The sequence below is a fragment of the Hetaerina americana genome, unplaced genomic scaffold, assembly GCF_022747635.1.
Source record: "Hetaerina americana unplaced genomic scaffold, ioHetAmer1.1.p SCAF_9, whole genome shotgun sequence".
Lineage (NCBI taxonomy): Eukaryota > Metazoa > Arthropoda > Insecta > Odonata > Calopterygidae > Hetaerina > Hetaerina americana.
The window spans coordinates 12,669,072-12,694,205 of record NW_027287538.1 but is presented as its reverse complement, the minus strand read 5'-3'; the positions used below and the strand labels follow the sequence as shown (position 1 = coordinate 12,694,205).

The 25,134-nt window shown below is 37.7% G+C and overlaps 1 protein-coding gene across 1 annotated transcript in view; it reads left to right on the top strand.

Moving 5' to 3' along the window:
• Positions 1–2,448: 2,448 nt before the first annotated feature.
• The window catches only part of LOC139699010 (neural cell adhesion molecule 1-like), a 353,608-nt gene continuing 330,922 nt past the window's right edge, over positions 2,449–25,134 (top strand). The window contains exons 1-2 of the mRNA XM_071598006.1: positions 2,449–2,509; positions 3,001–3,130. Of these exons, the coding sequence (XP_071454107.1) occupies positions 2,449–2,509; positions 3,001–3,130 (191 nt within the window). The remainder of the gene's footprint in view (positions 2,510–3,000; positions 3,131–25,134) is intronic.

Sequence of the window (25,134 nt, the reverse complement as noted above, 5' to 3'; positions counted from 1 at the left end):
TAATACGTCGGAGGCGTGACAAAGGCGCGACACGTTATCTCGTGCTTTGAGTACTGCCCAATGCTTCTTAGTGCCGTGATGGAGGATTCTTTCGTCTTTCTGACAACTTTGATGTGGAAATATTAAACTCGAATCCTCATGTTTACGCGCGGCGTACCTAACTAGCCTTTACTTTACTCTCGTGTCCATTACGGGCTCCGTTCGTGAATTCAAGTCGTTCGCCGGTGGGTCGGGTCCATTACCGAGCCCTCCCTCTGTCGCCTCATAATCTCCTCTAGGACTTGCCACTCGTCTTCTTCCGCGCGCCCTTCAACCTCACGAGAATGGCTCTTGAAAAATCTTTTCCTCGGCGGCTTTCGTCTCCCACCCCATCCCATTTTCTCCCATCCCCTCTCCCGCCGTACTCCGCCCGACGCTCTGACCTTCCCCTCCCCCCTTCCCAGCCCCTCCTCCCGCGACCCCCTCCGTTCCCCGCGGCTTACTCCCTCGCCCACCCCTTCTGCCCCTTCCGCCCCAGCCCCTCCTGCCCCTGCCCCTTCAGCCCTTGCTCCCGTCGCAGTAGTCAAGGGAACGAACAAAAGAGGTTTTATTTGAGTTGGCGCTAATATTGTGTCAACACTTTCAAAGTCGAGATGCGCTCGCTCGAGCGTCACTTAATGAAACTTTCTAAGCCTTTTCCTTTGCGAAAATATCTTTGATACAGTCTCCATTACGACCACGTCTCTCCATTTCTTCCCTCTCATTACCTCCTCCTCCATATCCAGCTACTCCATTCCCCATTCTCAATTTCTATTGGGTGATTTTCCTTTCGCGTTCGCTCCCTCTGAATTTCGATTCTTATTTTTGTCTCTCTGAGTGGAATCTTCCATCCCACTCCCTTGCTCACTTTCAACACAAGGATCGCTGCAAATATAGCAATGGCTCGCGTCTCTCTCTCGAAAACTTATTGACTTCGAAAACGTATGAAATATTTTACGGCATGCGCAAAAGGTTATAATGGGCGTGACATTACGCGTGCGTTAACCAATTTCATTGCTCATGATGATAATAGTGTGTGTCCTTGAAATAATATTGTCGTTTTTTGCTATGGAAAGTGTATTATTTTCTTATTTGGAAAATATACTAAGTGTCAATATTATCATCATCAAACTTTATATCATTAAAATCGAAGATATTTGGGTTACTATGAATAAACTCATGAAAAAAATGCATCAATAAATACACTTGATGATAAGTGTTTTCTTTGAAATTTCTATAAAAAATGTATATTTAACGGCTTTTTTACATGTCAAGAAATGAAAGCTTAACCAACGGAAATGTAATTGCACATTCAATTATGCGTTTTGAAACTAGTGTAGTTCTGGACGATTGAATCTTACATAAAAATATATGTATCTCAAAAAATCTAAAAATTGGTCCGCATGTACTAAAATAGGATAGAAATCTCCAAATTCAAATTTATTGTCATAATTAATAAATTCATTTTTATAATAAGTTTCACTGGACCTTAGCTATGCTACAAGTCCACCCTTCATATATCTGTGGCCACACATTCGGATGCAGGCTTTTTATCACGTTAAAAGTTTTTCATTTACCTGAAATTCACGTACAGCAAAAGTTTTTCATTTACCTGAAATTCACGTACAGCAAAGTGTTTTATCTTGACTTGATCTAAATCTTAATTTCACGATTATTTTCTGGAAGGATTATATTTATCGATACATGACTAAGTTCAAAAATAGATTGTGATTTCAATTTGGAGACGACTTTAGGTCATTACAAATGTTACCAAATTACATGTTAACACTTTTTCATTTAAAAGTTTTCTTTTTTCAGTAGAGCAGCTCTTACGAACTGAGTCGAAATTGTCTTGAGAAATTCGACCTTTCTCCTCGTTCCGTGCGCCTTAATTAAAATGATTCTTCTTTATGCCTTTCACGATTTTAGAAATCGTTTTATTTCTGTTTTAATTTCTTTCTTCTATTTTTTCTAAGCCATTGAGACAGGGGAAAATTAAGGGAAAAATTCTTGCAACGAAATTATTTTTTTTTCTTCTTCACCTAACTTGATTTACAACGATATATATTGTTTTTCTTCTTCGTGCCATTAGTTAGTTCCTTGTCGCAATTACTTTCGAAGAACAAAATCAGGCGCTTGAGTTCAATAGCCAGCGTTACAATATACCTGCCCTGGGCACGCGCCTTTTTCGCCCCAATAAGTTCCGTTTGTCCCTTTACCCCCCGTCGGCGAATTTCTATCTCGAACGCTTTTTGTTCTCTGCTCTACCATTCACTTTCACCCAATTAGTTGGATCACTTGTTTCTTTGTACGGCTTGGAAAATTGACCCTTGTCTCAAACGGAGGGCCTTTCCTCTAGGGTCACCGAGGAGTGAGAGCGGAGGGAGAGGTCCATCCTCTGAGCGAAGGTGGATCTCGACTTGAATGTGAATGATTGAGTCAAACCTTTCGCCCTCCTCCCTTTCAGTATCTCTCTCGCAGCATCTCCAAGGTAGTAATGTAGGACGAATAGTTCGCCAGGGGCCGTCGATTTCGTGTCCCATTGAGTGTCATCCGTTGTAGAATTCTTACAAAGATGCATGTATCTACTTCACGCAATCCGTTTCACGCCGTTGAGCTTTTTTGGGGACCAGACCACTTCCGGAATAATTGATTCTGCGAATATCAGCAACTATAACTTCAAACCAGTAAGACTCGGATCCCTTACAAGAATACTGTCGGTGCGTTCAAGATACCAGCTTGCGTACGGAATACAAGAATTAATTTGGAGGAAATTCTTGCGTTTAATGCTTCCGCAAAAATTCGTCTTCTCTTTGAGCATTTAGTTACTCTCTTTGTAAACGAATGCACCAATTTTTTTAAAGTTTAGTTGATTATATATATATATATATATATATAATTCATGAACCTTAATGTAATTGATAGTATGATGGCTTTTATTTTTCATTGAAATTCAACTTTTATCATATTTTTATTCCACAGTTCCTCCAGTAGACGTAGAGGCGGTACTGGGACGAAGTGTTCAACTGCCATGTGACGTCACACCCCCTGGTCACGATAAAGTGTACATGGTTTTCTGGTTCCGAGACGATGCGGGAATCCCACTCTACAGGTAAGCTCATCTCGACTAATTATCATTTGAATGCTATGTAATTGTTTTGCGTAATTTTTAATCGACGTTTGCCACAACTGTCCAACTAACCCGACCGACTGTCCTTAATTATTCAGCTTATGATACTTAGGCAAGCAATCCTGCCTGACAGGATCCACGGCGTTAGTGTGTAATTCGCTAACTTCATCCCAATGCTTTTGATACCAGTAATATGTCATGAATACCAAGCACGTAAAAAATCGCGGCTATTACGTAAATGATCCCGTTTTGACCAGTGGTATACTATATGTGGATCAACTGTATAATAACAGTTTATTTTATTTAGTACCCTGCCTTTAGACACAATAAGGGTGCGTGGCAGATGGTGATAACTCACCAGACTATATAGTAATATATATTTGTCTCAAAACACCTATCCGTTCTATCGCGGTCGGACAAACATTTTATTCTGATCCCTTATCTTTTGTGTGAAAATGACATCCTTAACCTAATTGTTTTGTATCCCTCAAATGTTATCGACATGATCACTCCTACCGTGATGCGATGAGACTAATAAAATAGTTTCAATGTCATTGATAAATCCCTTCATTTATGAGACATCCATCTAATTAATGCTAGACTAGTATTATTTAATTTAGCATTCACTTCAATAACTATTAATTTGATATTGGAATATGATTCAGCGTCGGTTCAAGTTGATGGATAGTAATTTTGAAAGAGTAAATTAACTTAATTCACAACCGTCTGTTTTTTAGATACTTCAATACAGATGATACTTCTTTCCGTTAAGCAATATTTTGAAGAGTTTCATGGAATTATTTTGCTTTATAAGATACGTAATCGTATTTGTATGGTAGCCGAGCTTGGAAGCACTAAAATGTTTCATTAAAAACTTCAACCTTCGAGAATAAATGTCAAAACTGCGCTTCTTATGATATTAAAAATATCTGAATTAAAATCTTAATCCTGAAAATTAATTGTCATTTTATTTATATAATTAAACGTATGTCATTTTACTTAAGGCATAACTGCAATTAACGGCGTTTTTTATCGAAATTTTCCTTTTAAAATTCAAGACAATATTGCAAGTATCGTAACTAAGACAGCCAGTCTTTAATCCGAAGGGAAAAAAGTGGAGTCCACCATAAGAGCCGACGTGATTCTGTGCCTCTAAGCGTGTGAAATTCATACGGTCAAGGGCAGGGAAGCCAACGATTCCCCGAAAATTCACCGGAAATATCTAAAACCCCGGAAATCACACGGCTCGGCTTCACCTGGGGCTCCCCAAAATCGCTCGGATTTGAACAAAGAGACCTGTAGTCTCTTTCCCGCCGTTTTATTCACTAGACCACCGGCAACCAATAAAATTCAAGCAAAGTTAGTGCCTTTATTTTTATTATGTTTGGTGCCATAATTTTAATTCTAGAATTTCAAGCAATAAAAAATTGTAAATTAATTTTATTTCAAATGTGTCCATTGATTGCCGAAGGTGGCAACGCATTTTCCTCCCGTTTCCTTCTCGGATGTCGCTGTTTGATAATAAGATCTGAATCGTCACACGCTACCCATTTTACGGAGAATTCATTATATTTCCGTCGAACCTCGAGTGAAATCAATCTACTTTCCTTATTAAATAGCAGTGTAAAATCCTGTTGGATAGAAACGTTACGTCATCAACCTTAGGACCCCGAGTTTGAGTCCCAGGGGTTTGGTTTGGATATCCCCGTCTATAACGTATCTAACAATGTGATTTTCTGGTAACTTAAAATTCCTTGGGAACTCAATTGTGACAGAAGGAATTATATTGGTTCCCCTATCACTACAGTATATAATTTGCACCCCCTATGGATTAATTAGGGGTGAATACTGTCATTACCTATCTTTCGGGTTATTAACTGTGATTAAGATTCCTCGAAGAGATCATGTAAAGAAACTACGATTCCTGGTTATGCATTCTGTTGCTTAGCAATCACACGGCTGTAAAGTTTCATTCACTCAATAGTAATGGCCTCAAAAAGTATAAGTTCTATTGAAAAGTGATTCAAGTCATTTCGTGGATTTTGATTTGCCAGTATTATGCTCATTTTAACTGTTCCTTCGGAGGAGAACAAATTTATCCGCGCTGCTCATCATCGCCATTTTGGATTTTTCTAAAGGGGATAATTATGCAGGAGTAATCAGCCAGAGTTAGCAGTTTCGCCCAAAATTTACGCAGGAGTGTTGAAATTTATCATAAATTTCGATTCGTGGTCCCATACTTATCTTTCTCATAATATTTTGTGACTCATGACTCGAACAGAGTATACAATGGCACATATCTGCCCTGTTACGCGTATAATTTGGAAAACCACTTTCATAATCCATGTATTGAAAAAAATGATATCTCTATTTGCGAGAACATGTACTTTACGTCTGGGAATATTTTTTTTATTTCCAGTGCGAGTAATATTGAAACATTTCTTTATCGCCACCTCTTGTTAGCACCCTACCACATGGTTAACTTGTAACCATTTTATTAATAATACTAGTAATTCGTAATAATATATTAATAATGATAATAATACCTTATCTTTGCATTTATGCGGGCTGGAATCCATTAGAATCATAAATACGGAGAAAGAGCAAATAAACTTTCAACAAACTTAATTTGGGAACCAACATACATCATCAAGGACTTTTCTTTTTAACCCTATAAACCTTTTTTAATCATAATACTATTGAAAAATTATACCAATTGTATCGCGTCGATATAGAATCAAGCACCAAACCAAAAGGAAATTAAAACACAAAATAAAATAATTAAAATTGCTTGTATATTGAAGCGAAAAACGGTATTGAATAAAAATCGTGCTCAAGGTACGCTTCAAATGTGAGAGGCATCTCAAGGCTAGGAATTCTCCTCCCAACAAATAATAACAAGTTTGAGTTTTGAAGGAAGGGAGCGGTGGAAAGGACTTAATGCCATCGCGTGCATCGGATTCAAAGCCAAGATAAATGGACGCTTGTCATGGCGGAGGATACACATTTTCGTCGTGAGGAAAGAGAAACGAATTTACGAAAGCTCGACGGGTGAATAAACCGCCGTTCCGCATTCATTTGTTTCCTACCCTCCCCTTTCCAAAGAACCGGCTGGTGCCAGTCCATTGTTACGTTTTTCCTCGTGTGGCTCTACACGCTATTCGACTCCTTCCTTTTCCTGAAGACAGCTGGGTGTGTCACGGGAGGGCGTGCCTTGGGATGTGGGACACTGGCTTCCGAAAGATGAGCTTATTGTTTGCCTTAGCGTGGACTGATAGGAGGAGGGAGGCGGCCATAAGAGAGCCACCACAGCTCGGCCCCGGAGGGCAAGACGATCATGCGTATAAGAACAATGCAAACAATGAATTTGAATTTTGGACTGAAAACTGAATCAAAAAATTTTATGTTATCTCAGTTCACATAAAGTAGTTAGTAGACCAAATTTTTTAAATCATATTTTAAGCTTAAATTGCCAACTTGCCAAATTTCTTTTTGCTTATTTGCAATGCCTATCTTATTATGATCCACTTAGGTGATTGATCCTTTTTAATGTTGGCCTCCATTTAATGATGACCGTGTCCTAACCGGAATAGCAAATCAGATGATTATGATTGATTAGCTTTAAGACTTTTTAATTAATTAGTCAGCATAACAGTTTCAGGTTTACCTTTATCATGGAATTCCTTGAATTTTCATTTATTATGGAATTCCTTCATTAAGAGGGAAAAAAGAAACTTAGAAACACACGTGGAAATGTTAAGTTTCTTTTTACCATCATAATCAGTCAACGTTTTCAATTTCCGGGTTCATCATATTTCTACGCCCAAAATGTGCAACCGTTTGGGAAGTAAAACTTTTTCTCCTGAATGTATTTTGCATTTCAATAATTTAGTCGAAACCCGCACTTGCGTGTCTTTGTCTGGAGTATACACTTTGTTTTGTAATATTTTTAATTGAATAAAATTATTTTAAGGCTAAATTCAGGTCAAAATAATTAGAATTTTATTAGTTGTAACTTGAAAAGCTATTTTTTAAAAAAATGAGATTTTACAGTTTTAGAGGTTCTTGCTATGTTGAAAATGTGCCGCTGACTCAGGAAATCACATGTGAATTCTTGTTTAGAAGTGTGCCAGAACATTTCTGCACATAAAACGATATTTTACAAAGGAAATAATGAAAACTACTCGAAAATTCAATTTTCCTCCTCGCGTACACATAGTGAGCTATGAATGTGATCATAAATTGATTTAATATAAAATCGTGACATCAATCAACCTTTGTGCGCGCGCGTGTGCCAGCTCTTTAACGCAGTTTTATAGCAACGCGTGCGAACGCAAAAAAAATAACACTGCAAAATTCATGTAAATCAGCATGAAAATTAGTTATTCCTATTGTAATCGTATCCTGATATTGCGGCTCTATGATCATTGAGTGGATATCGTGACCCTTATTTTTTATACAATGGATGCTTCCCTTTTATAATCACGAGAGGACAAAAGTTGTAATAAGATTGATAATGTTACGAAAAAAGTAAAAAAAAAAATATAATGGTTTTAATCTCTTTGCCAAAAAGAGTTAGCCGAGAAATTACAATTAATAATAAAAGAATCATTCCAAATCAAATTGTACGATACTACAATGCTCACTTGACTAACTAAACTTTGATACAAGAGAAATCGTAGTGGAAATGTGTAGTAATGGCAGGATGCGTCGGCTAAGTCGGTTAATTAAACAAATTTTCCTTTAATTTTTGGCCACCACCACTCGCATTGAAATAGGGAACTACGGTTTGACTTACTCTCACCTCTTCACTGAATTGAATAAAAGACAGCCACTCCAAAGAACGCGACTCCCCTGGGACTCTTGGCATCTACTGACTAAATAATTAAATTTCGATGTGGATACTTCGAAAGAGACCAAGTCTCTATGATAGGCGATAATCCAGATCTCTTTAACTGAGTAATTTCTTTTTTAAAAGAATCACTTCCTTTACGTGTCTTGTAACATGTGAATGTGCATTACAAAAATCACTTCATTGCTTTAATTTAATGTTAATATTGATAATTCACTTACTTTCTTACAACTTCATGTCAATATATTGATTTGTGAGTCACCCAATGACCTTGGCAGTCGGTGCACCCTGACAACACCACATCTACTTCTAATGATACCATTTTTGGCGGATAAACCTCAAAATTGTTGTTGTATTACATGACTAAAATCTTTTCTCGATGAAGAAATCGTATTTGCAAAACTAAAAATTTATTATTCAGAGAATTTACTCTCTTGACTATTACATCTGCGGTTGAATTTCAATGGAATCTCATCAATCACTATAAAGTAATGCTCGGTTATTTCTTGCAAGTAATTAAGCAAGTTACTATGATACAGGGTCGCACCCCAAAGTGGTAGGACTGATTTTCTCTGGCGCGAACGGAGCGGTGGAGGGGGTCTGCCTGGCAGGGTAAGGTGGAGAAGCCTCTTAGTAACAGACCAACACCAACCTCAGTCACCTGAGGGCTGTCGTTGAGTGAGGACACCGTTTTTAGTGAAGCAAGTTTTTTGTCCGCGTCGAAAAACAAAATGAGTCTGAATTTAGAGCAACGTTATTCCGTGAAGTTTTGTGCGAAACTAGGGAAGACGGCAACTGAGACCCTCGATATGATCAAGCAGGCTTATGGGGACACTGCCTTAAGACGTTCCGCAGTATTTGAGTGGCACAGTGGCCATGGCGCGCTCGTCATCAGACAGCTCCTGGCCAAATACGGCGTTGCCACGTTGCCGCACCCGCCCTATTCTCCCGATCTGGCACCACCGGACCTCTTCTTCTTCCCCCCGATGAAAAGACAGCTCAAGGGACGACGTTTTGACTCGATAAAGGCCGTTCAAGAGGCTTCGACGAGGGTCATCAACGGCATCCCCAAAGAAAATTTCCAGCGGGCCTACGGGGAATGGGAGCAACGTTATACTAAGTGTGTAGCAGCTCAAGGAGCATACTTTGAAGATTATTAAGTCGATGTAAGTATATCGTCAATAAAATTCTTATGAAAAAATCAGTCCCACCACTTTTGGGTGAGGCCCTGTATAAATAGTCATGAAAAATATTAATTTAACATCGAGTTGATGTGATCAATTAAAGAAAGGTGCACCCAAATTTAGGCCTATGTTAACTAGAAATATAATGCGCTTGTGGTAGATTCACTAGACTATATTTCACCAACATAAAGAAGTAAATATATGCCGCAATTCAATTATGTTTTGTAAAATTTAATCAATTTCGCTTATTAAAGAAACATTGAATTCAGCGTACATATAAGTTATTATTAAAAGGATTAATTTTATTAATTGACATAGAAAACTATGGAATCAATTTTATTTGCCCTCTGAACCAAGGACTTTGACCATCGTGACCTGTATTTGTGATTCTTAATTATTTTTCGAATTATATTTAATTTTACTTCCTTTTTAGGGATTAGTCACATCAAAATTAATAAGGAATAAAATATTGTGGAACATTTGCTGCATCACTGCCTTAATATGGAAGATTAGTTAGTGAATATCTTCTATAATAACGGATCATTAATGAGTTATAGTCCAGACATCGTGTTATAAATTTAGCACAAGAACTGTAGCCAAGTACACGTAAAACTTCAGGAAAAATAATCTAAAGAAGGCTTTTTTAGACTTCGATTGAAGCATTAAAAAGCATAAAATACAGTATCAGTAAGCACAAATGAACAAAGAGCCTTCGACAGAAATTTTTATCCAAGACAGAATATATATAAACTTTCTTTTATTGAAATTTGATTCTCTGAACTCGATGTTCGAAGTGAATTGGCTGTGCCAGCTAGTATGTGTGTCATTTACGTTCCGTTCAATTGTATATTTTCAGGTTTATAATTTCCTGGTCTCAATGACTTGTATTAGATTGGCCTTTCATGTAATGAAAATGAACAAAGCCATCAAAGTAATATCATGCATATAAAAACAGTAACAATTGTGAAATAAAAAGCTTTCACGTTATGCTGCCAACAATAAAATGAATATATGCGAATGCAATTTAACGGATTCAAAAGGAATCGACTTCAGGGGCTGTGATGGTTGGAGTATAGTCGCTTGTAGTTAGTCAAGCAATCACTTTTTTTACCCTGTGTTATTTCTTGCCTAAGTTTAATTAGGTATTTAGCTTTGAATCAAATCGTTTATTGGTTAGCAGTAAGTTATTAGGTAACGCAAACTGAGTTATAAAAGTATATTCTCCGCATTTTCCTCCCACTTTTCTTTTCATGATTTATCCCGTAGCATGATGAAACTTTTTCTACGCAGACAAGGCGTGGATAAAAGTGTCATTGAATTCCAGAAAATCCTCAAAACAATGATTCAATAGCGATCCTAAAGTACTATGAATTAATGTTGAGTGTCTATATGAGCCGAATAGTTCATTCCTAGTACATGATATTAGTTATAATTTCCCTGATATGGAAAATATTAAATTTTATATTGTGGGCAATAAAACGAATTCATTTTATGTACATTTTTTCTCGAACTTTAATTTAAACATCATACGTAGGCTTTTAAATTCCTGCTCGTAAGACCACGTCAGTTAAGTTCTAATTCCAGTTAGCTTAAGAAATACGCTTGGAAGAAGTCAATAACTATCATTTCATCTTTTGTAGAATATGGGGATTATCGCAAGATTTTTTTTACCCTAAAAATCTGGAAAAATTTGCAAATATGCAGGATCTTCATTTACTGCAGGAAAAGTAATGGTTCAGACTGCGGAAATCGCCTATTGGCTTGATGGCGTGAAACAATTATATCTGAGCGACGCCCATTCTCGCATAACAATGTGATGGTATGCAGACAGTCTAGGAATCAACCTTTAAATTTGGCGTTGATTAATTAAATCAGTGCTCCAAGTATTGTTATATTCCCTACGCTTTTAAATTATCGTGTACCAAGTGAAACGCTTACGAGGTTTTGATGGCCCAATGGCAATGGGTCAAGGTCATTCGGGATTTTTACTATTCACACCGGTCTTCTTATGATTTTATCTTTTATATTGATGTTTATGATATTTTTCACTTCTGGAAGCGAGTTTTAAAGCCAAAGGAATATATATTAAATAATCCTTTATTTTTTATTGTATCAATTTTAAAGTATATTATATTTGAGCTTAATTGTCTTACCCAAACGAAATTGATCGTATAATTTCCACTCCAATACCCACCACACCTACACGAAAATTGAAATATTTCTATGGGTCTTGACTCTTTGTAAAACCCTATATCAACCCACGAGAATAGGAGTGGAATCGTTTTAAAAAAATCCGTATTTGTCAATTCGTAAATAATAACATTTTAAACCGAAAAAAATTTAATTAATTTTTTTCTTCCATTTGAAATTCAGAAACTGGGACTGTTCCCTCGAATGCGAATATGAAGTTTCTTTCATCTGATTTAATTTTTAACGGATAATTTCTCCTAAGCTAAAAATAATGAAATCACTAGTAAATTGAACAAAACAAAATTGAGGCTAACATTTTTTTACGTCGCTGAATTCGTATCTCTCTGCGGAATTTCGGACTCTTGTAATATATGCCGTTGTTCACGTAATGAACAACGCGCCGAGAAATAAATTCATTTAGATTTTTTAATTTTTAATTTGATCCTTGTTTCTTGCGACCGTGTGTATTTGCTACTTTTTACGGTAACGCTCAATAACTGTGGCCAATTAAATGTTGCATTGCAGTTTTAAATCATAAAATGTCTTTTTGAAGCGAGTTGCAGCCATGTCCAATTGACCTGGGGTTAAATAAAGGAAAGATTCTTTCCGCAGGTGTAGGAATTTGTTAAGTTAAATTTGGGATTGAATGGCTTACGTATCGTGTACATGTTTCTTGATAATTAAACAACGCTACTCGTCTACGTTCAGAAACTTGAATTTAATTCTGCAGTTTTGTTCTTTTCTGCAGAGTTCTGTGTCTTTTGTTTTCTCCATGTTCCGATGTATACCTGGAAAAATTAAATTTCAGAAAAAATGTAGGTCTGTATTCCCATTGGCAAAGAAGACCAGTTAGCTTTATAATTAACATTTTTTTCATTCAGGAAATCGTTTTCGTACGTGTCCATGGAATATTTTATATCAAATAAATTAATTTTTTCTTTCAGAAGCGTATCAAAAAACGTATTTCATGGTAAAAATTTTATTTTGCATACTTGCTGGCGAGTCGATATATCAGCAAACGAATTTTTATGGTCGTGCAGACCTATTTTGCAAACGTGTACTGCAAAAATATTATACACGGGTACAATTATTTCACGTACGCATTTACCGAGTACTCGTGAGAAATGCGATGTTGATCACGGATGTACGTAGTACGTGACCGTAATAATAAAGAGTACGCCCCTCTGTTAAATTTTAAGATAATTAGAACGTGTTCGGAATAGTCATCGCTTTGTTACGCATTTACTTAATTTAATTTCAGGGTTGCGGGCGAATGCTGAAAATCGAATTCGGAATGAACTCAAGTAGTCAGTCTGATAAGTACAGTGCTAGTTTACTAATGCACTAATTTGTTGAGACTGACTATGAAAAATAAAGGGAACATATCAGAAATAGAACTATCCCATGTGATCAATTAATATTTGGCAAATACTATGACTGATTTAATGGGAAAGCCGCCCCCCCCCCCCAGGAAAACCTGAGGAAGGGACTTCCATTTACGATACCACCCTCCATTTCTTTCCTGGAGGTTCCCCAGGCATAGAATACTTTTAAAAAGATGCTGGTATCGTGTTTTGCTGGACAAAACATAGCGAGTTAATTGAATTGAAACCACCTAAGAGTTATTGTGCAACTAACTGAATTTTCCGACGACTTTGAACAATTAATTTATTATTTTAAAAAGGCTGCAATATGTTAGGTTTATCATAATAAATTACAAAGCGAAATTTAGAAATTTTATTCTTCAAGTAAATAAAATAATATATATATATATATATATATATATATATATATATATATATATATATATATATATGTATATATATGTATATATACATATATATAATATATGTATATATATGTTATATGTTTATGTATAGATACATATTACACAGTAATCAACCCCAAGGTCGGTTTGGTAGGTGATGGTAGAGTTCACCCAGTACATAGCCCGACAGCGTGTGGATTTCACGCATCAGGGTAAGGGGGCCAGTTCCTTTCCCTGTGCCGGACATGGTTTCCCAGAAAGATCTGGTACCCGATAAATCACATAGCTTGGGTAGAGCTGCAGGTGCCCAGAGAGGCTTACTCGGGAATCGAACCCGGGTCCTCCAGTCAGTAGTCCAACGCTCTACCCCTGGACTACCGCGACCCATAGATAAATTGGCTGTGAGTCAGCGGGACAAAATATAATCCCTGAAAAATGTCGACAAAAATTTCAGTTAGTTCTCCATGTAACATTAAGCATAATTTTTAAGTCAAAACGGATTCGAGTTGGTATTGCATGCATGCAAGGCAAAACGTCAAAGAAATTTTAGAACTTTCATAATGCATATATTAATAATTGGGTCATGCTTGCATTCTTAAGATCACTTTAAAAAGTATTCAAGTACATTTTAAAGTTCACCTTAACTTTACAATATACTTATTTCTCTATTACAGACACGTTTTCCATGGAAAATGTTCGCCTTCCTTTTTATATGAAGCCCTAGTGGTAATATAAATACTAATTTACGTATGAGGTGCTATAATTACACTATGGTTCAATCAGTTTTAACCGCTATTGACTTGTCGTAAAACCCAATTTTTAAATGATAATTTGAAAGGTTGCTACAATTTAAATTTCTCATTAATTTATTTCATTCGTAAATTTTTTTCCCGGCAAGCTTTTCATGCAATTACTTCCGCACAAGCTAGGGCTATGGTTGTGAGAGACGGACATAAGCCCTTTAAAAGTATCCCACCATAACTTTCCCGCCAAGTTGGTCTGCTGGAGAGAAAGACGGGGCAAAATCTCCCGGCGACTGGAGTAAGGTTCTCATTTTTGGTTGTATCAGGGATTTTCGAAAATATTCCGGAAAATTTTAGATTTTTCCGAGCAAGTTTTACTACACATTGCTTTTGGTCCTAAAAACGTTTTCCTGCATTTAAGAGGGACGAAGTCACTGATAGATTTAATTTAAGTCTTTCATTACTGCAAATCCTTGTTAACTTCCAATTGGGATCTATCGGACAAAGTCATTAAAAAGTGTATGTGAAAATTTATTAGCAATTTAATTGACTGTAACTTAAGAAAATGTTTTTTAGAAAAATTTTAATGGAAATATGTAACCCATAATGGAATCAAGCAGGGATCAATCCCAAAAATTAATTCTTAAAGCCCTGCACCTCAGCTAATTTTCATTTATTAATGTCAAAGGTGGGTAATTTTTAGCGATACTGGAGCCACGATTCATCAAATTATCGACTCAAAAACTGCTTCTGAAATAGCGTTCAGCAAAGTAACCGGTATTAAACCAAATTTTGGCACCAAACTTTAGAACACCTAACTGGCGACATAATTTACCGAAGCACTTGGCCGAATAAATGGGAGTACTTACTCTCACACAACAATGTGCAATAACTCCCAAATTAACAAGTAAAAAATTTACTTGTACTTCATATTCTACACCCAAATGGTGGTTAAGTTAAAAATAATCTAACCAGTCCTATTAAGAAATTTAAACATTTAAAAATGTAAGTAACCGCTCGTGTGGGTCGCGGTAGTCCAGTGGGTAGAGCGTTGGGCTACTGACTTGAGGGCCCGGGTTCGATTCCCGGGCAAGCCTCTCATGGTACCTGCAGATCCACCTGCAGGTCTGTGAGTGTCACAGATCTTCCTGGGAAACTATAACCGGCACAGGGAAAGGCACTGGCCCCCCTACCTCAATGTGTGAATTTCACACGCCATCTTATGCTACGCGTTTCCATGTCACATCTTAATCTAAAATTCTTCCTGTGGAAAATATTCACATTATCGATTTCAGCAAGCGTCTGCCTTAAATCATGACTAATGATTGCGTTCATCCTCGTCATTTTCTTCAAATAATTTTCTTCGGGGTATCACCTGATGCCTTCTCCTCTAAACCTTATCAAAGATTGGGAGTGGGGGTGTTCATACAAACAAAAATCTTGCTTAAGTGTTGGATTTGACTTTTTGACAACCGATTCACTTAGTGGAGGAACTGAACACGGCGAAGCTCTTAGTATCCAATGAGATTTGGATTCGTCACTTGAGATGAATGTTTCCAAAGCCAGATATTTTTCCCCGGTGCATGCGTATAAGCGATGAGTTCTTTGAGACCATGCGACGAATTCGGCTGTGCCTGAAACTTGTGATGTCGGGGGCGACGGGAGTTGGGTGCGGATAATTTGGTTTGGGCACCATTTTGAAAGCCATTGCTGAGAGGGGGTGGGAAATGAGGGCAGGTGAATTCCAAGGGAATGGGAGACTTTATAGTGTTCGGGGGGAAGATTGGGATGGAAGCGGGTAGCAACGTGCGGGTTTTGTGCTGGAGCCCCTCATATTCTCTCTCTTGGTGAGGCGTGGGAATTTCAAGGAAGCTTAAGGGTCTCAATATTAATGTATTCCTTGGAGGGGCGGGAGGAGAACTAAGGGTTTGGACTGCGAGTAGACGACGGGCTGCGAGCTTAAGGAGCGACTGGGATGGAGAAAGAGTGTGCGAAGGGTGTGGAGAAGGCGGGGGAACGAGCATGGTGGGCTCCAGGGTAAATAAAAAGAAGGCGCTCTATAGAATATGCATCTACGCAAACCCTTCGATGTGTTGGACGCCTACCAAAACGGATTCCTTCGCCCGAACACATTTGATGGAGTACGTATTTAATTATCCCACTAAGGATGCACAAAATGAACTTTCCTTACCCTTTTATTAATCATTTCCCTTCTAAAGCCAATGAATTATAATATTTCTGTTAATCACCCCAGGAAATATCATTTCAGCTTTCATGTGATTTCTTTACTTTATGACACGAGAAGCTTTAAATATCATTTTCTGAAAAGATTCATGTTTCAATGGTACTTGAAACGACCAAAAGAAAACTTTTCCCTGATTATTTCTAGGTAGATACATGTGTGCAGGTATTTTATTTTGAACATGGTAGTAGTATTTAGGGGAGGCGACCGACAGCCAAGGTCATTTGCACCATTATGGATAGAAAAGAAAGGATAAAGGATGGAGAGAAACCTGGCGTCGGCATTAGCCTACTTTTTACGACAGGCTCCTTAGGGGTCCGCAGCTTAAAATCCCATCCTACAGTCGGCGTACTCACTCAAAGTGCCCTCCATAAAGCACCTCAAATAGGGATCGAGATACCACTGAAAAATATTTATACAAAAATATTCGATACCGCCTGGTTTCTAACCCAAGCCCTCTTGGTGGGAAGCCAGTGCGTTAGCCAGCGCACCATCTCGGTACCCTGTTTTCAACATGCAGTTATTTAATTTGGCCAATTGAAGTCCCGGTTTTAAAGTCATTATTATCGAAGTTGCGTTAACTGGCGTGTTGGTCAAATGGTTGGGTGTCGCAAATGGTTCAATTATGTACATTTTTCTTGCATTATCAGTATATCTGGGAAATTTTGAACCATACACGTATTAAAATACTGTAATTGCATCTTTAAACAAAATAATCACTAAATAAAATAGCCATGCCATGTTGTCACAATTATTTTTGACGCACGACCGGCTTCGTCGGACTAGAAGCTAAGTTGGCACTATATCATCTGAGAATGACGCCTTTGCAATAAAATAGGTCGTTCATCTATAAATGATTGTGAAAGTAATCCATAGTTGTACTATTAATTATCATGAAGCTGGTGAAATTTGTGCAGGAGACGATTTCACTCAGGTAAATAAATACAAAATCATATTTAGTACTTAAACCGGATGAAAAAAAATTAGCAGTAATGGGATACTGTATTATCTGCAACTGAAGCTCCAGTTTGGAATTTTCAAGTGCTGAATTTTGTTTAGATATACATTATGAGGCACTGGTCTATGCTTCGTCTTGAGGTCTCGAGCTTTAAAGATACCCAGGAGCAGGAACCCTGAGGGGGGACTAAGCCCAGGAGAATGGATCACAACGCGACATGCATATACGCATCAAAATTACTCCCTGAAAGTTTAGGAAGTTTATGTCCACCTAGACTAGCAAGAAGGGCCAAAAATACTTCGTATATATTTGCCTCTAGTAGTTACAAGTATGCGAATAACAGCTGCAATATTTAATTGCCTGAAAAAATTGTTATTACCATTTAGTCGAGTAATGATCTAATTAAAAGTGTTTCTTTAGAACTCATATTCGTAAAATCTTCTTGGCTTTATGATGACTCCGCGCAGTTTTAATTTATGAGTGGATGCATGTCTGTTCCTCGGAACTAAATGCTTCATTTTTTCCGAAGGACCACCAATTCATAATAGCATATTTAATATCACCGTACGCAATTTGCAATTGTAGCATGGCACATCATTTGGCGTATAATGCGAAACACTATCTTGGTATTTATTTGACAGGAATCATGCTTCCCTTTTTCTATAGCAAGTAATCATTGCATCCCTTATCGACGTGCTTCTTCGACTTCTACATTTTATCTAGATTGTTTTCAATTTTTTAAAGGTCAAGATATTTGACGGTACCTGATTATATATTACGGAAAATACATACTTTATTAAAAAAGACCTTGGAAACTCGATTCATTTTTTTCATTGCTACCGAAACTGGAAACAAATAACTAACCCAAACTGGGAGGGATAAACTAAATTTTGAATGCCCTTTAAGAAAACATAATAAACCCCTTGGTTGTAACCATAATTTTACTTTACAATTTAATTTCGTGATTAACACATTTGAATAAATGGATTAAAAATATTAGGAATATTTTTGTAGTTCGTGTAATGTATTTTATAATTTCATTGTAGTCTATATTGGTTGGGGAACGTAGATATTTTAGCCAACTTACGAAATATATCTTAAATTATTCATTTCACTTGTCCAATTAAAATACTCCTATTGTATCACGTAGGGTATCAATACGATGGAAATTTGAAAACCTCTCCGAATGGAATAGAAATATACGACTTTGCTCAGATAAACATTTTTCTTTTTCAATGTAGTCTCCCAGTACACTAATACACTTGGCCCAGCGATGCTCCAATGTCTTGATCCCATCTTGAAAATCAGATTCCTTAGTCCTGCAAAATACTCGTCTACTTTGGCTGCTAGTTCTTTACTTGAAGAGAATCCCCGCCCACGGGGTAATGTTTTGGGGAAGAGGTGGATATCTGATGGAGCCAAAACAGGCAAATGAGGTTGGTGCGTCAACAATTTGTTTCTTACGACACCTATTTTTGCAAATGTCAACGGCACTTGTGTGTGGGTGTACAATATTACGAGTAAAATGAAAGAGGACTTCCTCCCTTGCCAAATACTGGCCTTTTTTCGTGTATCGTTTGCTGTATTTGGTGCGAAAGGTTAGCGTAGTTTTTCTAGTAAATTTTTGACCAGTGGCAAGATAATATATCAACAGAATATCTTTCGCATCCCAAAAAACTGAAGCAATCAACTTTTTGACCGACCGTATTGACTTTGCTTTCTATGGTGGTGGTTAATCAACATGTTTCCACTGCTTTGACTGATGTTTTGTCTCTGGGATATAGTAGTGGACCCAAGTGTTATCAGTGGTCACAAACTGGTGCAGAAAATCTTGTTGGTTGCTCTAAAACTGTTTTTTCGGAATGAGTCTGACATTGTTGAAAAATTTATAATCTGATGCGTTTGTGGTTCTGCGACAAGAATTGTGGCACCCATTTAGCAGGCAATTTTCTCATATCCATTCCCACCATTAAAATATGATATGCCCAATCAGAAGACATCCCTACAGCTTAAGCAATTTCTCGCATTTTCGATCGGTGATCCTCCATGACCATTTTATGCATTTTTGCAATGATTTCAGGGATAAGGGTACATTTTTGCCGACCACTACGTGAGTCATCGTTTTAATCTGTGGAGACCACCCTTAAACTTGTTTGTTCCCTTGGCAGCAATGAAATATGGAGGAGCAGAGTTTCCCAGAGTGTTCTGAAAATTGGCATGAATTTCCTTGGCTTTCATACCTTTCTTTACGAAGTATTTAATCACTGCTCGAATCTCAGTTTTTTCCATCTCTACAAATCACTTCACGGGAACAACAGCAGAGGAGCATCCGCACCACAGATTTCTTCTCCGATGCACCGATGCATTACTCATACAGGATTACATATTACAACGCTGGAAACTGGTTGCGCTAGAGCTGACACATCGTGGTGATTCCGAGAACCTTTCAAACTACCCTCGTATGCATTGATTTACATAAATCTTTGCATTAATACAATTATATTAATGGAAATATCAATTTTTGTTACTTAGTTAAGTTATTATTTTATATAAGTTATGGCTTTAAATATTTTATGTAAAAAATAAATCCTTATATTGCACTTAAGCAATAATTGATGTCTTCTGCATTGCTTATTTATGATGAACGATTTGCATTCTGTCTAGTTGTGTTAGACTTCCCATTTCAAGTTATTTTGTCTTTGCTATCTAGTTTTATTTGAAATATAATAGATTCTGTAATTCTACATAAAAGAGATCAACCAGATGCCAATGATCCAGGAATCAATTAGTTTAATAAAAGATAGGAGTTGAGAGCTTGATTCCGGAAATTCAGATGTCATTGATGAAGGATAAATTCAATGCTTAAAATTAAGATTTAGTAGATAAAAATTCTGTGGTATGTTTAATACACGAAATAGACAAGAAAGATCACGGAAGATTTACTACTCTACTCATTCCTTCCTTTTTTATCTCGCGGAGAAGGATTCATCGTTCATCGAAAAGAATGAGATACTCATTAGATCACCGTCGAAACTCTAAAGCGGTTCTTGCAACCGTGCTCTTCTTGGGTCTATCAGTGTTCATAATTTGATTTATTCAGGGTTGTGAAGCATAAGGAATGGGGATTGGTGAAATGAATAATTTACTAGGACTCGAAATGAAGCGTAGGAATAGAGACTCAAAATCAAGAGGATTTCAGTCACACGCTGCCACGGTATGGCTCTCCACGACCAGATTGATCTGGGCATAGATGTCTGCGTTGGGTTTACAATTAATGCCTGAGGAACTGCAATTTCATTATGAAAGGTTCCCAACAACTCCCCTTTATTTTGCTATGTTTTCATTCATTCACGAAATTAGAAATGCGCAGGACAAATTTAAAAGGACGTAAAATAGAAAAGCTATCAGGGAATAAGGGAAATAACATTGGCAAGAGAAGAGCGAGTGGTTGCAAACACCAGTAATGTGATTAAAATGATGACAGTAAAATGAAGGTAAATCAATTAATAAAATTTTTAATTGTTGTCATATTCACGAGAGGTCATTGAAGAGAGGTTTATTGTCATCATCTGCCGCTAAATTACTTCGAGTATCGCACGGATCTAAATAGCATGAAGCCCCTCCGCGTCAGTCGATACTGGTTTAATCAATGCTACATAGATTTGTTAATCTAATTCATTTGTTTATTTATTTAAACGGGTAATTTAGTGCCTAAACTTAGGATCAAATAAATGAAATAGGGATTCTAGGGAGCTTTCGCATAATTACTGGAAGTACAGTAATGGCGGAAACAAAATATTATTAACTCAACGAATGTACTCCCATGATTGCACATTGATTGCACATTAATTTTAACTGTGACTATTTGCCAAAGGGTTACCTAATAAGCGTGTAGGTTTATACAATGCCTTCGAGTATTCCGCATTAACGAGGAAATGGGAAAAAGGAGCGCAATTAATAATTGACAGGGTTTTATGACAACGAACTGAAATTTTATAAATTAATATCAATAAAAAGAAAAAAATTCTGGTAGAGAGAAATCATTTTCTAACTTTAAAGAATGAAGAATATCATGACCTATGATAAGATGAATGCCTATGATACCTAATTTCGATGGACAATAGTTAATACTTAGTCTTACGTTCATGGGAAAGAGGTAATCCACGTTCTTGACTTCATGGAAAAGTATTTTATTTATGCGTATCTTAACCGTATAAAATAATTTTTGAATTCGCTGTTTGTAATGAATATACATGAATACATATAAATGCAGAATTCTATGGTCTCGGGCTCAACTTTGTGGAGGTTCATGTTCGTTTAAATGAATATACTTTGTAACTTTCACACAATTTTTATTCGTACTACCGGTTTCAACGCAACGGCGTCATCATCAGGTACCTAACCTAACTGATTTTGACGCCGTTGCGTTGAAACCGGTAGTACGAATAAAAATTGTGTGGAAGTTACAAAGTATATTCATTTAAACGGACATATAAATGCATTCAATGAATCTCATAAGGTTCCCCAAAGAGGCTCATGCATTGCAAGCATATTTAATTGAAATGTAATAAGCTTGAGTTAAATGTTTTTTGCATTATTAATTTACTTCGTGAGATAAAAATATGAATAGCAAAAGTTACAGCAAATGATTCAAAATCTCGTGCAGACCAAAATATGCACGAAAGTATAATTCCTTCAAAGCATTTTAATTTCGGATTTCCAGTTGAATTACGGAAAATATTTCGGTACCAATGACGTGGCCATGGACATGAAGTTCAAAATGTCTTACAAATCCTTAAATTACGTGTTGCGAATGTTTGCTTAATTTTTAAGCCAATTACGCTGAAAAACGAACAGAAATAGGACATTCAATTTGTTTTTCAAAGTTTAGTTCAAGTACCACCTAGGGCCGAAGGTGCGCGGAAAATATTCGTTTTTGCCATTTATTTACATCCAATGACGAAATCGCTTCCATTCTTGAACAAGGATTAATTTATTGAGATTTTCGATATTTCCCACAGTTAACCAATAACAGAAATATTCCTTACAAATATCAAAATTTCTAGAACGAGTTCCAGTGTATATAGCAGTCTCTCTTGAAGAAGGCCTCAGAGAGGGCCGAAAGCTCGAACAATTTACCTTGTGAGTGTCCTTTTAAATGTTGCTATACTATTCTATTTGTGTTATATTGTGTCAGCCCATTATATATATATATATATATATATATATATATATATATATATATATATATATATATATATATATATATATATATATATATATATATATATATATATATATATATATATATATATATATATATATATACACACACACGAGGGTCATCCGGAAAGTAGTACCCGTTCATGAAATAAAGACACAAAAGTAAATATTAACAAACATAAAAAATTTTATTTGAAAGAGGATACTTTAAACTACTTCTCAACATAATCTCCAAGCAAATTAAGGCATTTGTCATAACGTGTGACAAGTTTCTGTATTCCTGCTGCATAGTCCTTCGCCGCCAGCTCATTGAGATACGCGAGGGACCCATCTTGCACAAATTTTTGCATAATGCAGATGGTGTTTAACAATTTCATGAACAATTGTTCGAGAAACATTGGGAAAATGCTCACAGATGTCATCAATTGTGACGCGCCGATCGTTCCTCACGAATTCGTCAACTGAGCTCACCAGTTGGTCTGTAATGACAGACGGTCTCCCCGAACGCTCATCGTCGTGTGTGTTCCCCCTCCCCATGTTGAAGTTGCGACACCACCGCCGAACAGACGACTCGTCCATTACATTGTCTCCACACACCTCCTTTAATTGGCGATGAATATCACATGGGCGAACGTTTCTTGCATTGAGGAATTTAATCACTGCCCTCACTTCACAACTGGCGGCGTTCTCAATTTTTTTAAACATTGTAAACAATCACAGAAACAACACAGGCAATGCTAGCGTCACGCAACTTGGCTCAGAGAAGGCAGACAAGCCACTGAAGCTATCTGACCTCGTCCAGCGGCTACTCGCGTCGTCGGCACTTCATGCGGCACGAACGGGTACTACTTTCCGGATGACCCTCGTATATATCCATGCATACACACATACCCCTGTATATATGCCTTTATTACATTATGAAATAATGCCAAGTGCACAATTCAAAGTATAAGTTACGATAATTTCCAACACACCTTGCAAGGACTATCTCGTACGGTTTGTTATGTTCATTCATACATATCGCAGAATAAATTTACCGAGAATGCAGTCCGGTAGAATTACGTTGTGACGACTTCCAAAATGTCGAAGAGCTTTTACCTATTCACCGGAGCCTTTTAATCCCCGTCCAGCTCTGCGTACTCCGTGTGTGGACGCTCACGTGGGGTGAGGACTTCTTCCTTCGATCTCCGTCGACGTTGAGAGTTTCAGCCGGCTGCAGCATCTCGCAGATCCCCCCATTTCCTCGGAAACAAAGCACAAACGCCACGCATTCTCATTTCGGGGACGAAGGTAGGCCGAGGACACCCACTCCCCCGCATTTATCAAATACTCGAGGAGAAAGAGAGTATTTTCGCCCCGCTTTCGTGAATCGGAGATTAGAAGGAAGAGAAGGAAGGGGAAAGGGAGAGGATAAGGTTGACTCAAGACGGCACGGCGTTTCTATAAGACGACAGAGGCGGCAATTGCCGCGAGGCATTCCCATATTTCTCCTCAACACCTCGACGAAAATTACTCTCTTTCCTTCGCCTCTCCGGCCATCCCTTCCTCCTTCGCAAACCCTTTTCCCGAACCCTTCTCCCCTCCCCGCGTTCCCTCCTCCTCGCCGCCGGGTCTTCCGCACACCTCATGTGCCCCCTCCTATTCTGGGCTCCTCCCTTCCTCTTTTATACCCACTTCCCATCATTCCCCGCGAGAGCACATCTTCTAGGGCGAGAGGATCCCGTCTTCCCTCTTTCAACTCTCCCTTTATATCCGCGGCACTTCCTCCCAGCCACCTTTTATTTCACTCAATTGTCTTATTTCCCGAGGAAGGGGTTCCTTATCTCTTTCCATGTCCCACTCCCTCATTCTTCCCCGGCGCATAAACCCGTTCCATCTCCCCCACTAAAGGCGGCCCGAAACACACGCGTACACATGGCACCGCGTTCAAACAGCGACGCGTCCCACAATGCAAGTCACTGGGACGAGTGGCCTTTATCTCTCCCCCCCCCATTCTCGACTGCGGAGCAGGTATTTGTTTAGGCAGGCGGCTGTCATATTTTTTAAGTTATCAAACATTAAGATATCGAATCGATATCGCATGATTCACTTATAGAACTTATTTAAATAAACCACAGAAAATTCTGCAGGAACCTTAGCACAGTAACCCGTTTTTGTACATACAATTTTGCGATACTTTAGCTGTATAAAAACATTCAGGTAATCTGAACTTTAAGCATTGATCCATCTATCCCTTAATCCAAGTCAGATACAAAATGATGCTCGTACCTCTGAAGTTTAATGGGATTAAACATTTGTTTGGAAATTAAGAGATCTAGGTTCAAATACTGGTCTCGGAAAATAATTGTATGTACATGTACAGGGACGATATAGCTTTTAACGGTATTATAATTTTATTATGGCTGCGTTCAGCTATGAGTCTCGCCGCAGTTTTTAGTGGGTTGCAGTTCAAGAATATATTTCTGTTGGGTGTTCCGTTGCTTTTCATGCTTGGGCTGAAAGGAAGGGAGAAATGTCATCTTATGTTCTGCCTAAGCCCACTCAACACACGTCGATGGTCGAAGTTGATATAGACTTGCATTTATCAAAACGTAATCCCCGGATTTGTGGCCGCTAAACTCCTCTCGACGAATTGCCTACACATGCAGTTGTAGGTCGCTTTTATCAGTTCGTAATAAGAATGCAAATGAAAATAGTATTTTTACCGACGTATCTGCTGTACAGAGCCTTTGTTTTTAAGTAGTGAAGAGGTTGCATTCCAGGATCCCTAATGGAAACATATGTGTCTTTGGTGAAAACCTTATCAGATTTCTAAAGTTATAGTCT